A 12,693-nucleotide genomic window follows, 5' to 3' on the forward strand; every position below is an offset into this window, starting at 1 on the left:
GCACAAAGCCAACAAGAGACAAAACTGCAGATGGATTGAAGAATATTGATGTGTGCGACCCGCGGCTGCCTGCAAGCAAGGCTGAATAATTTAGGGAAGTGTGTCGTGACGGCAGCCTAACACACACCAATCTCATTTTCGTGTGTCTTACTGTGCTACGCTCCATACATCCACTGTTCTGGCCTAGATGTCTGGATAATATGGCAAGGTCCGTCTCCTTTGATAGACGCTGACTGATGCAATTCAGCACTCACTGGCAGGATTTCATATTTCTTTGGTCGAGCCAAAACTGCAATCTAGGATTTATTAACTACACATATTCCCATCAGTCTAGTTTCATATACTGAAGTTTTGCTTGGGTGAAGCAGGGCAAACACAACGTAAAACCATTTCTAATAACAGAGGTGTGTGTGCATGTGTGGATTGGATTACTGTGTGTGTGTGTGAGCATCGTGCCACCGTGTGTGTGTGTGTGTCTGTATATAGCTCACCCTCACCTGCCCAACACTTCTGTTATGGTATGAGTGGTTGAGTTACAGCAGCCCAAATTGAACCTGCATTTTTATTACAGCTTTTATTATTGTTTTATTAAATCCAGAGTCTAGAAATCCATTTTATTGTCACCCAGAGGAAGCTGTAGTACCTCACTGTGTGGGTCACCCCTCTGACTGTGTGGTGCTCTCATTTCCTGTGTCTCGGCAGATCCAGAGTGCGCCCTCGAGAGGGCGGCGGAGGATGGTGAGACCGGGCGTCTGAGGAAGAGGTTGCTCTCTCCAGAGGAAGGAGAAGAGGGAGAGGAGGACGACGAGGAGCCCGCGCTGCACAGCTGCGACAGCTGCCGGCAGGTGTTCGAGTCGCTGAGCGATCTCACCGAACACAAGATTAATCAATGCCAGCTGACAGGTAAACAACGTTCAGCCCACCGAGCCTCCCCTCCACTCTGCCACTCAGCTCTTCTCCCACTCCCACACTCACTCTATGCCTTCACCAGAAAATATGCCACACTATGTGTTAGTACACTGCACCAAGGGGAGCACAACACCAGACTACCAGTTTCCTTGGTAGATTTCCAGCATCACAGACACACATGCAGGCCTCACACACATAGAACAGTATTTATACGTGCTGTACATCAATATCTACAGGCATGACATGCCTCCATGTGTCCTTATAATACATCACTGTAGGCTACCGTGTGTGTATTTATAGTATGTGCATTTTGTCCTTGCCTGTTTCAGTTTAACATTTTACAAAGCGCTATCTAACATTTCACTCGAGTGTAACTTGTGGCTACGAGGTCCCACAGTAACCAGACCACCAACTGGAAACAGATCCTCGCTCCAGGAAAGTCCCTCACTGGTCCCAATGTTAGCTAGCTGCAGTAGTATTACCTAGTGGGACTGAAAGAGAAGGATGCCATTGGCAGACTGTGTCATTGAACTGTTGATGGATGAATAGTGCTATAAATATCATGACAAGGTGGCAGACGGAACTAATGATGTGAACTGAAGGTTTCCATGTGCTTCTCCTGGACTTGCTGTCCTCCTTTGCACGTCCTCATGGGCCCACATTCAGAAACACCACCTGACACACATTTCCAAATGTTGCACATGGGCATATACCTTACTATGTTGTTTAGAATATGAACAGGCTACGATGTAACAATCCTGTTTCTGATGTAGTACAGAAGCTATTCAAAGCAAATCCTAAACATTGGTTATGGGAAATCTAGGCAAGTCTCTTTTCTGTTTACATTCAAGCCCAGTTTCATATTTTACAACCCACAATCAGCAAGCCACAAATAATAGGGTAGATATCCCAGGGGTTTTACAAAGAGTTTCCATTAACTGTAAGACAATCTTAGGAACAAAGTCCTATGTTTGTTTGTCTGTGTGTGTATATAAGTGTGCAAATCAGAACTCTGTCCGTCTTGGTGTTCATTTAAGCAGTAATGCCTGCATGTCCATTGTAAAAGAGACTGTATGTGCAGGCATGCTTGTTAACATGTATGTGTTCCTCCGGTTTGCTCATGTGTGTGCAAATTCAAAGTGACGCTCAGTCTACACAAGGTGTGAAAATCAATGCACTGTTCACTTTCACATTACTGTCATCCAACAAAAGCATTCATTGGTCTGAACAAAACTAAGTGCAGCACCTTCTGTCACCCTTTAAAAAATAAAATGTAACACCTAATTCCATCAAGCCAGCACAAAAATGTGGACAGTCTGTTTGGGAAACTGAAGAAATAAAAACACAAAGGGTATTATTTTACTTTTAGGGTGAAGTGCTCTAACAGTGCTTAACATTATATTTTAAGACAACCAGTTGAGTGTTTGATTTGGGATAACTTCTTTATGTTCAGCACCGCTGTAATGTGGTCATGACTGACTCAGCCATATGTTTTCAATAATTAAGCCTGGCTTTTATAAATGTCAATCTTACGGACAAATAACTCTTAATTGCTCAATGATGAAAAAAACACAGTTTGGATAAGAGCCCCCGTGGAAACTAAACAAAAGAATCTAATTGCCATTAGGGTATTGTGATTGCGCAGAAACACTATTAGTATTCAAACACAGTGGGAGAAAAGAAACTTCTAGATAGCATACTAAGTACTTTGAATGTGTGAGTGTGTGTGTTTGTGTATTCTCTGGAATATGGGAGGAGATTTCCTATGTGGCATTATGTAGACATCCATGACCAATTAATCTGCCTTACATCAAGTCTCTGCTCACAGATGGATCCTTTATTAGAACCAGTTTCTAATCAACAACCAGCACCTGCTAAACCCTGCATTTTTACAATTTCAAATGTTTTATTTTTGGTAAACAAATTGCAGAGCTTGACTGAAACCAATCCACATGGACGTGTTTCTTGTCAGAATTCAGCTCTTTTCCCCCAGCTGATATCCCAAAAGCGTTTATATACTGTATTACCAGACCCAGACATGGCCATATAAACGCACTGCTTCACATGTTTATTCTGGGCCTCATTGCGTCTACTGTAAAACGCAAATGTCACCACAGAAAGTCTAAACAGATTCTAGCTGCATGTCGACCACGCCCGATGGACAGAGAGAAAAGAGAAAGATGTTGCATGTCACTGCGATCAATGGCCGCCATTGTCTCCCCCCCCGTCTGGCAGAGGTATAACACCTTTCCATGCACTTAAGTCGTGACCACTGCAGTGCGCTAAGGGAGCGCATGGGTATGGATTGCCTCGTGTCCCTGATGCGATCGGTGCTATTGATCGCGCTAATGCTGGACTGCGGAGGAAGGCGAGAGTCTGAGAAAGGGAGCGAGGGAGAAGGAGGGAGATGGGGAGAGAGAAGGAGAGAGTGCTGCAGGAATGCGTCCCCAGAGAGCCCGTCTTGGGCTGGGGCAGGGCTTCAGGAATGCTCCCCAGGAGATCCCAGTGAAGGCTAGGGCAGGGCTGGAAGAATGCTCCTCTAGAGAGTTGAGAGTGGAGGCTGGCTGGGGCAGGGCTAGAGGAATGTTCCCCCAGAGCACCCCTTTAACTCTGGAGCAGAAGTGGAGGGGCTCCACGGGGGGAAGAGCACTCCCCCGCCCCCCCTCCGGCTCCAGGATGGCTGGGATCAGGTTTCCGTGTGGGGATCAGCATCCTGCCGACAGGGCTTTAGGCTGCCCTGGGGAGGAGACAGGAGGCTGGAGGCACTGCTATTCCATAGGCCTTTCCAAAAAACACTTCACGAATGCTTTGTCTCACTATCTCACTGTAATGTCTGTGCACCCTCGTGTTGTTACTGATCGTTCATGGAGAAAGAGAAACGGTGTCTACAGTTTGACTTTTGTTCTCGGTTGGCACAAAACGCGTTCATCTGCTTGAGATGAGATTGCAATAGCAGGCAAGGAAACATGCCCTCAGACTTACTCGCCAACCTTGCTCCTCAGCTCATTTTAACTTGTGTTTACTAGCTAGCCCAGTTTATTTCAAAAGATTGCATTTTCACAAAGCCTTTCACAGTCTGTTTTCCAATTCGGTGTCTCTGAAGGTATTTGAATAGGCCAGTGCACACACGGGCTGTCAGCCTGGTGGCCATTCTTTCATTACGGGTCCAGGTCCCTTGAGCAACACCTTTTTTCTTGTGTCCTTCACTAGAGGAGGGGCATGGCTGCTCCCCCCGGAGAGCTCCGTGCCCTGCTATTTTAACCCTCTGTGAGATGACCTTTTTAATAAGTGTCTTTCTCTGTTTTCCTGCCGGCCACTGTGCGAGCAAACAGAGCATGTCTTCTGCTTCCCTCAGATAAAGGAATCAATCAGAGAGGGTGCAACTGAAAAAGAAGGAGCGATAACTGGGCCATATATGGATTTATATTATGTAGATTTCCCCCTTCTTCTTCCCTGTAGACATAGCAAAATGCACTCAGCTTCAATAAAATACATTTCAGATTTATGAGAAAAATACAAATGAAATATTAATATCTGTGAAAAACAATAAGACCCCCCCGCAATGAAGAGGTTGGTAATATGATAGAAATAGTTTAGACACATTTCGAATATGAAGTCTTTGTCTGCGATTGGGAACCAGACCATTTCTTTAAACCCACTGATATGTTTCCCCTTTCCATTCCAAACCACGGCATGTTTGTTTGAAGTGTATGAATTAATTTGCATCAAGTCGTTGGGTCAGCAGCATGGAAACATTCAGTCATACCCTCAACTATGAACAGGCTCCTGGCAGTCCATGTTTTCTACTAACTGTTTCCAACGGGCTCCTATTGGTTGTACAGGGTTTTTTCAACTAACTTTGTGTATTGATCCAACAGCTGCTTTGTGGCCGCCAAGAAGAACGTGCCAAACTGCAAAGACTGTATTCGCTTCAAAAGGGCTCACATAAGAGGGAAGCGACATGAGCAAGACCTGATTAGCCGAACTCTGAGCCACTGCTGTTCATCAGAAATTCTGCTGTGTTTTTGCCGGGGCGTCTTGCGACATCCTGGTACAAAGAGCAGCACACTGATTACAAGGCTTTGAAAGGAGGAGAGGCGGTCAGGGGAGAATAGCTACTGAAAAGAGACCTCATGCTAGAGTAAGCTCTCAGAATTGGACTTCAGTCTTTCCTGTGTGTATGCGTTTGTGTGGGGGGCATGTTGTATGTGAGTGTCTATGGGAAACAGAGCAATAGGTAGAGACGGGAAGAGAAGCAGAGAAAGAAAGGGAGTATTAAAGTAGATGTTTGACTCCACGGCGTATCATCCCTGTGCGTTTTCTCTCTGTGTGACAGTGCCAGTAACGTTAACAGGAGTGTCATTAGGAATTCAAAGCATATGCCCTCGTGAGGACGCCCTCTTTCTCTCTCCCTTGTGCTCACACCGCACACATTATGCACTGTATAAAGTATTTATTGGTCTTTGTCAGACGAGGACTGCATTTTATGCAGAAATACAATCAAAAATAAGAATAGAGGGGCCCGTGTGTTTGCTTGTGTTTGTGTGTTAATGGCAGAGTTGATGATGGCCAGCACTACATCTCCTTCATTTTCGTTATTAACCAGTTTTAAGACACTCCGTCTCTCATGTACTTGCTTGCTCAATCAGTCATCCGCAAACACACAGACACATGATATCGGGCACATGTGCACACATGCTCTCTCATAGCACCTGCGTGCTTGCACTTTGTATTTTAGACAACACATAATTCATCGCCCAAGAGGGTAAACACATGCTGGGACTTCATCCAGTTGACCTCTTTCTTAAGTAGGTAGCCACAATAGCAGGGGTGACATGGACAAAACAGAGATAGTCTCATGTTCTCACCTGAAACTACAAGGACTGGGTGAAAAACTAAATCAACAACATTGTTGTTATTTTCCCCCTCCACTACGTAGCATCCCTTTGAAACTACTGACTTCAGTCGAGTGACAAAGACCTGGCATGGAGCAGTTGTCTCGGCATCTCTTACTCTCTTCATCTCTCCCTGGCCCTGGCTCTGCCTGCTCTTTGTTCACTCTCTTCCTCAGCCTGCAAGTCTTTTTCAGCGGCACAAGCAGAAGAATGGCACATTAAATCTTAATAGGACTGCGTCTGGCCGTGTTGAATTGCAGAGCGTGTTAAGCCGGCGCTTTCCTCCCCCTTGGCACACGCTCGTGGAAGTGGAAAACAATTGAATAAAAGAAACCGCTCCCTCCCTCTATAACACAAGTGACTTCGGCTGCCCTGCTGAAGCTATGAGACTGAACCGACTGCAGCTGACAAATGGCGTAAGCCCTTGCTTAGAAACTGTATCATACATGCCATTAGTCCTTTGCAAAAAGCAGGGCGTACACTGGAAGGTAGACACAGGATTTACCTGACAACCCACAATGTAGCTGTTGCATTTTTCCTTTTCAGTGACAGTTGAAAAATACTATGCCATAAAACTCAGCACTTCTATTTGAATAGCCTGTTGGCTGAGGAAATAGAATAGAGTATAAGAGGACAAAACTAGCCAAGAGAGACAAGTGAAATATATAGAGACATGGGAAGAGGAGAGATAGAAAGGGGGAAGGGTAAAAGACAAAGAAGTGGAGAGAGACACAGTCAAGGTAGGAGAGAGCCAATCTTAGCAGCCGCAGCAGCGATGTGAGTCCAGGCCTGCTTTGTAAGGCAGTCAGAGGTGGTAATTAGCCAGTGATGAGTTGACTGGTTGTGTGTCCAGTGCACGGCACTGCTGGGTGGGGCTGTGGGAGGTAGATAAGGCCAGCAGGGCTTATCTCTGAGAAGGACAGGCACCAGACCTGCCAGGCAAATCCACCCACAGACCAGCCGCATTTTATTAACAACATCATTAATGCCAGACAGGTTATGTGCGGTGGTTCGGAAGAGAGACAGGAAAAAGTAAAAAAACAAATAAAGACTCAATTCCTGCTTGGCCGGCCAGTCTAAAGTACATAGGCACCGGTTGACGTGTTTTGAAAGCAAGGAGCTCGTGGAGATGTTTACCAGGTAGGCAGCCAACAGAAGGGCACGGAGAGCGAGCTTGGATCTTACCTGTGGGTTTTGCTCACTCTCCTCTGGGTCCCCAGAATTCAAATGATTTTCTTTTTTCTTTTTCAAACGTGGGACTGCTCACCAGAATAATGATGAAGCAAATACAGAGAAACATAACTAGGCACAAAGAAAAGGCAACAATCTATTTGAAAAACTTTATGGACATTCTGGACTCAGTCAGGTGTGTTTGGGTTGGTTCATTTGTACCTTTTTCTTAAGTAATATAATATATGAATACTCCAAAAATGCAAATATCTTAGGAAGGTTTTTTTCTCTCTTTTGTTTGCAGTAATCCAACTTCTTTGATCACACAGCACCTTAACACCTGTCTGGTGTGTTATGTTGCAAATGAGCGTTCACTTGCACTGGATTGATTTGATAAACAATTGCATCAAATGCTTAACACGAACAAACACTTGCTTTGTAATTAACACTCGGTATTAGCATATCAAATGCCAAAGAGCTTTTCAATGGCATGATTCCCTAGGATAATTCAGACCAGGCCCCTACAGGATGTAACATGGCTATGAGACAAAGAAAAGTTCACCAATCAAGATGTACCTTATTCAAAGACACCTTAAAGACACACCTAAGGGCCTTTGAATCATGTCAATACTCCCTAATGAAAAGGTCATAGGATTTACTTTATGTCTGTGTGGAAATGTTCTGCACATTGATCCCCAAAGGGCTTTTTCCTTCGATGGCTTTTGCCCAACTTGCCTGTAATGGGAGGAAAGGAAGGAGGGAGATGGAGGGCGGTGGAAAGAGTGACCAGTCCGACAGGTTTATGTCTCCCAGAAGGCTGAGCTCCATGGAGCGGGCCCACAGGAAGGAGCGGAGCCAGCTGTGACGACATCCTGCTAGCCACTGTGGTTAAGAAACTTTGGGGCTACACTATCACCGACTCAACATTACGCCCCCCTTTCCTCTACCCCTCCCAGGGGTTGTTTTTGTTGGCCAGGGGGTAGTGTTCGGGTGGGGGCTACTATAGGGCTCTGTGGAACAGCCGCTCCTATACTTCAGGATACAGGGAGTCGAACCACCCACACGGACAGGGATTCTCAAATATCATGTGAAGTAACACACTTGTTCTTTAGTGCTAATTGCCATTTTCGGACTCGAAGGTGGGTTCATAAATTTAGTTTTATGGGCAGGATGGGTGTCGTTTAAGGTCTCCAAGGCCACCGGCTGGACTATGCTTTGGCAGAGGGAACATTGTGTGTCGGTACAGAACGTAATGGTTTGACAGTAAAGCCGTGCTGTCAGGTAATACAGAGATTTCCTCTTAATGTTAAGAGCAGTGGACAGTGGGGGGTCCACACCACTGAGAATGTAAAGGTCATCTAATCTATTCCACCTCCAACCTGCCAGGCTGATCGATCATCTTGGAGGAGTCAATCGATTTGATCAGAGAGCCTCTCCTAAGAGATGGCCTCCCAACGAGTGGCTGGGATTCTGTGAAAGGCTGCGAGCATGCCAGCTTGGTACGTGTCTCCGCGATAAACGAGAGATTAAAATCCCTGATTAAATAGTAACATGCCACCTGTGGTAGCCATTTTCTAAATAAGCTACTGATTTAAGACCACAAAGAACATGCAACTGTTACAATCACTTCATCATGCTATCCGGCTTATTCTATATGCAATGCATGTGCACCAAAATCAGATCAACAAACTGCTGGACTGACAGCCAAGAGATATTGGGCCATAGTAAACAAAGTAGTAATGTGTATATTAGGACATTATGTGCCGCCAGTCAAAGCATGATGCATCTTTCTCATCATGAACTTGGTTTGTAGAACATACCCCACAAACAAAGTCAACATACAAAACCATCGTGTGATTGGATTTTAATCCAATTGCATTATTATTCAGGCCTCCCATTGGCCATTCATTACTCTCACATGGAGCCTGTGTGGGTTGTTATCACCAAATCAGGCTCGGGACTGTATTCTGGAGAGCATGCTTTCGTTTGCATCCTTTAAACCCTATGAGCCTTCCCTCTCTCCGGGCCCGCCAACGGAATACCTAATTCCAAAGTAAACTGATTGCTCTCTCCAACAAGATTACGCTGTGATGATGTTAGCCAAATGAGACCGCTATACGGATGCAACCAGGGCAGGCAAGGATGCTTACCGCAAGATGACTGATCAGCATGTTAAGAGAAACGAGGTTGGGTTTAAAAAAATAAAGGAGGTGAAAAGGAGGGATAGAAATCGAAAGAGTGTTAGAGAGTTGTGAGCGTAGGGGTAAGCAGAAATGTAATTTGCTTCTCACCTCAGGCGACTGGGCTCTAAGGCCAGTAAATATGCAAACAAGCTGAGCCTGGCCATCAATATGAAGACCCTAGATGATTACTAATCTCCACCACATAAGTAGATTGAGGACTGTTCAGCAACACCATGCATCATGAGAGAAAAAAAGACCCCAACATTATGCGCAACTCAGAGTTATGGGTATATTTGACCTTCAGTTTGAGATATACTACCTGCATTTATGATGCATACAAATCAGCAATACTGCACCATTAAAAAAATATAGGTGTCCTAAACCTAAGGATACATGAATCTTACATAAATATTATTCAGAAACTAACTCCATAACTTCTCAGTAACTTTGAACCTTGTACTCAACTCACTCCTGTCTTTTCATCATGGACAACTCCTTGTCTGATATGAGCTCCTAGACGTGAGGCACAGTAGTTTACCAGCCCATTGTCATTCCCCATCCGTAATCCGGGATAAAAAAACCTATGGGACATGGTCCAGGCTGGAGTCATTAGGTGTGTGCGTGGCTTACTCAGACAGCTAGATAAACCAGATGCCTCGGGATGGCCAGGGGTCATCTCTCTGTGAGAACAAGTTGTTGATGTCCTTGTTTCTCTCTACCTCTTCTTCGCCCGTGATCCATCGCTCGCCCCTGTTCATCATTCCTTCTCTTGCTTTCTTTCTTTCTTTCTTTCTGTCTCTCCCTTGATTGTTCTGCACAGTCATCTCAAACACAGAGGTCCGTGTCGGAGCTTAGCAGTCGAAGAACCTGTCAGCTAAAGGGAAGGAGGAGAGACAGACAGGAGAGCTGTCTTTGGCCCTAGGTTGAATGCCTGAGGGTGAACTACGTGTGGAGGATAGTTAGTGCAGCAGGATGCACCGCAGTCCGCAGGTGAATCCTCATTTTGGGAGACTCGATGCATTTGAATCATCACCTCTAGGGGGGGGTGTTATGACTTCCTTTACAGAATAAACCTTGATATAAATGCAGTAACATTTTTATTTTTTTTATTCTGTATTTCTAAATACAGCAGGAGGGCCATGTAAGAGGAATATATATTCTAAGAATGTCTGCGCAGTCCTAAACATAATTGACTATTGCTTGTATTTTAGAGAGTGTTTCCAGCATTGAGCTTTACCCTCTGCAGTGAGTGCACAAGGCTTGAGGATGTTTACCTGGCATGGTGCCTGTTGTAGCTGCCCTCCTGTTGAGGAAAAGCAGGTCAGGCTATAGCTTTTTGTTTGTTTGTGCATGTGAGCATTTTTTGTTTGAGAATGTGTTTTGAGGAGGAGGGGGAGATCATTAGGATGGAAAGGGTCAGAGACCACATTACATTCAGCCAAGAAAAAAAGCCATATGAATCTCCAATGTAAGCATTTATTTTTCAGGAGCAGATAGGATTGGTGGGTATTGGGATGCTGGGTTGTTGTGGGTAACTGGACTCTCAATCCAACTAACCATCCATCTGCTCAACCATCAATCTTCCCCCTCTCTAGCCCTCTGTTCATTTTCTCATCCAGGCATTTATCCATCCTTGCCCGTGGCCAAAGGGCCATGTCTCTTTGTGGCCCTGATAATCTAGACCAATTTCCTCTGCAATTTATTTCCCAGCCAACCACCCACCTGGTCAAGCAGCATCAGGCTTCTCAAGGTAGAGCCACTCATCCCAGCAAGCCCATTTCCACCAATCACATCCTGTTTTTTCCTCCTAAAGCCTCAGATCTTTTGTGTTTGAAGTTTCAGTTCAGTACTGGAGTCATGCAACCTTTCCTCTTTTCTTTTCTTCAAACTCGGATTCATTCAACATATATTGTTTACCTCTAATGTCCTTACCCTTCATTGTCTTTGTTTTCTATTACCATCTCCCATTTCTATCCGTTGGCTGTCTCTGTTGCCTCTCCTTTTTCATTCTTTCTATCCCTCCCTCCCTCCATCCTGTCATGGCTCCTCAGTATTCTACTGCTGTCTTGTGTGGAGTGATTTTGCCCAGACACGTCTGGCTCTGGGTAAAGTGCGGTCCCCAGAGAGCGCGCTCCGCAGCCCCCAGGTCGCCGGCACCATGAATACATTATGATCCCCATTTCCATCCTGTTGCCACGGCAGCACTTTTGGAGCCGCAGGGCGATTAAGACGTGTGCTGTCGATACCCTGATAGGAGCAAAAGTTGGATCTTGAAGCTGGCCTTTGATCAGATTCCACAGTCCTGCCTGCTATTGGTGGCTTCATACAGGAAGACCACGAAGAGGTGTTTTGGGCTTCTTATTGGTTTGACAGGCTCACCTGCTGTACATAAGCAAACCATGCATCCTCCAGCTCTTTTTTCCCACCTCTCCGCGTTATCTCCTTTCCTGCCTGAAACCATTTCCCCTCCCTTATTCTCACTTCCGTTGCTCCTCCCCATCACCGCAGTTCAGCTAAGGCAGCATTATACGCAGTCTCTCTCCGCTCTCTGATATTCTGCTTTCCTCACAAAGGAAGCAACTCCCTTACCTTTTATTGTTTCCTTTTTTTCTTTGGGGGATGATGTATAAAACATGGTGCCTCAGGTAGAGGATGTTGGGTAGGAAGCCATGTCCCCCTAAATGGCCAGCCGTGTGCATGCGCCTAACACTTCACTGAGCAATCTGTCAACATGTCAGCAACACATGTTTTGTAAAAAGCCTCTGGTGGGAGCCAGGGGAAAAAAGGCACTCCTGCCAGACCAGAGAGGAAATGCTTTTTTCTCCTCTATGCAGTGGATTTTCTATTGCTGGTGCTCAGTCCCACGGGCCCCCCACCACCACCCTCCCCTCCCCCACACATACACCCGTTGTCTGCACTTCAGAAATTTGAACTGGGGACCCTCGAGGGGGTTTACTGGGAGGGTGGGGGTGGGCTGGGAAGGAGGGGCTGCCTCTTTTTTCAGAGCGTATGAAATTGTGAAGGTATATTGTGGCAGGTCCCCAAGCGGTCTTTTCTAATACCTGAGTTTCTGGCGAAGCTGGAAATTACCAGCGGCCCCCCCGAGGGACGGCTTTATCCACACCAGGAAGGGGAGCAGAACTCAGTGGGGAGGTTACTTAATGCATGGCTGAAATAAAAGAATTTCTGAGACAGAGGCTGAAAAGCAAGCTTTTTTTCTCTTTCAACCCCCCCCCCCCCAGCTCCCATTCCCTCTCCCTCTCTCTTTTCCTCCCCAGTAGTATAGTTTACTACTCTCTGCTTTCTCTTGAAGGGTTCTAGTTTAATAAACTTTCAGAGGATCCTGCTGGTGCAGACAGCTAGACAAATACCCTCGTGTGTTCTCTTTTGTCGGAGATACAGCTTTTTGTTATGTTCTTGCAAATTTGATTTCTCCCTCTGTCTTTCGTTTTCTCTGCCGCCCTCTGTCTCTCTCCCTTTCTACATTTGTCTTCATCTCCCTCATCCTCCTCTCCCTTTCTGTCTCCCTCTTCCAC

At 45.7% G+C, this 12,693-nt stretch overlaps 1 protein-coding gene across 1 annotated transcript in view; it reads left to right on the forward strand.

Moving 5' to 3' along the window:
* Positions 1-12,693, forward strand: part of LOC117488595 (zinc finger protein 521) — an 87,453-nt gene that overhangs the window by 13,473 nt on the left and 61,287 nt on the right. Inside the window, 1 exon segment of the mRNA XM_034137593.1 lies at positions 703-903. Within this exon segment, the coding sequence (XP_033993484.1) occupies positions 703-903 (201 nt within the window).

This window comes from Trematomus bernacchii, unplaced genomic scaffold (genome assembly GCF_902827165.1).
Source record: "Trematomus bernacchii unplaced genomic scaffold, fTreBer1.1, whole genome shotgun sequence".
NCBI lineage: Eukaryota > Metazoa > Chordata > Actinopteri > Perciformes > Nototheniidae > Trematomus > Trematomus bernacchii.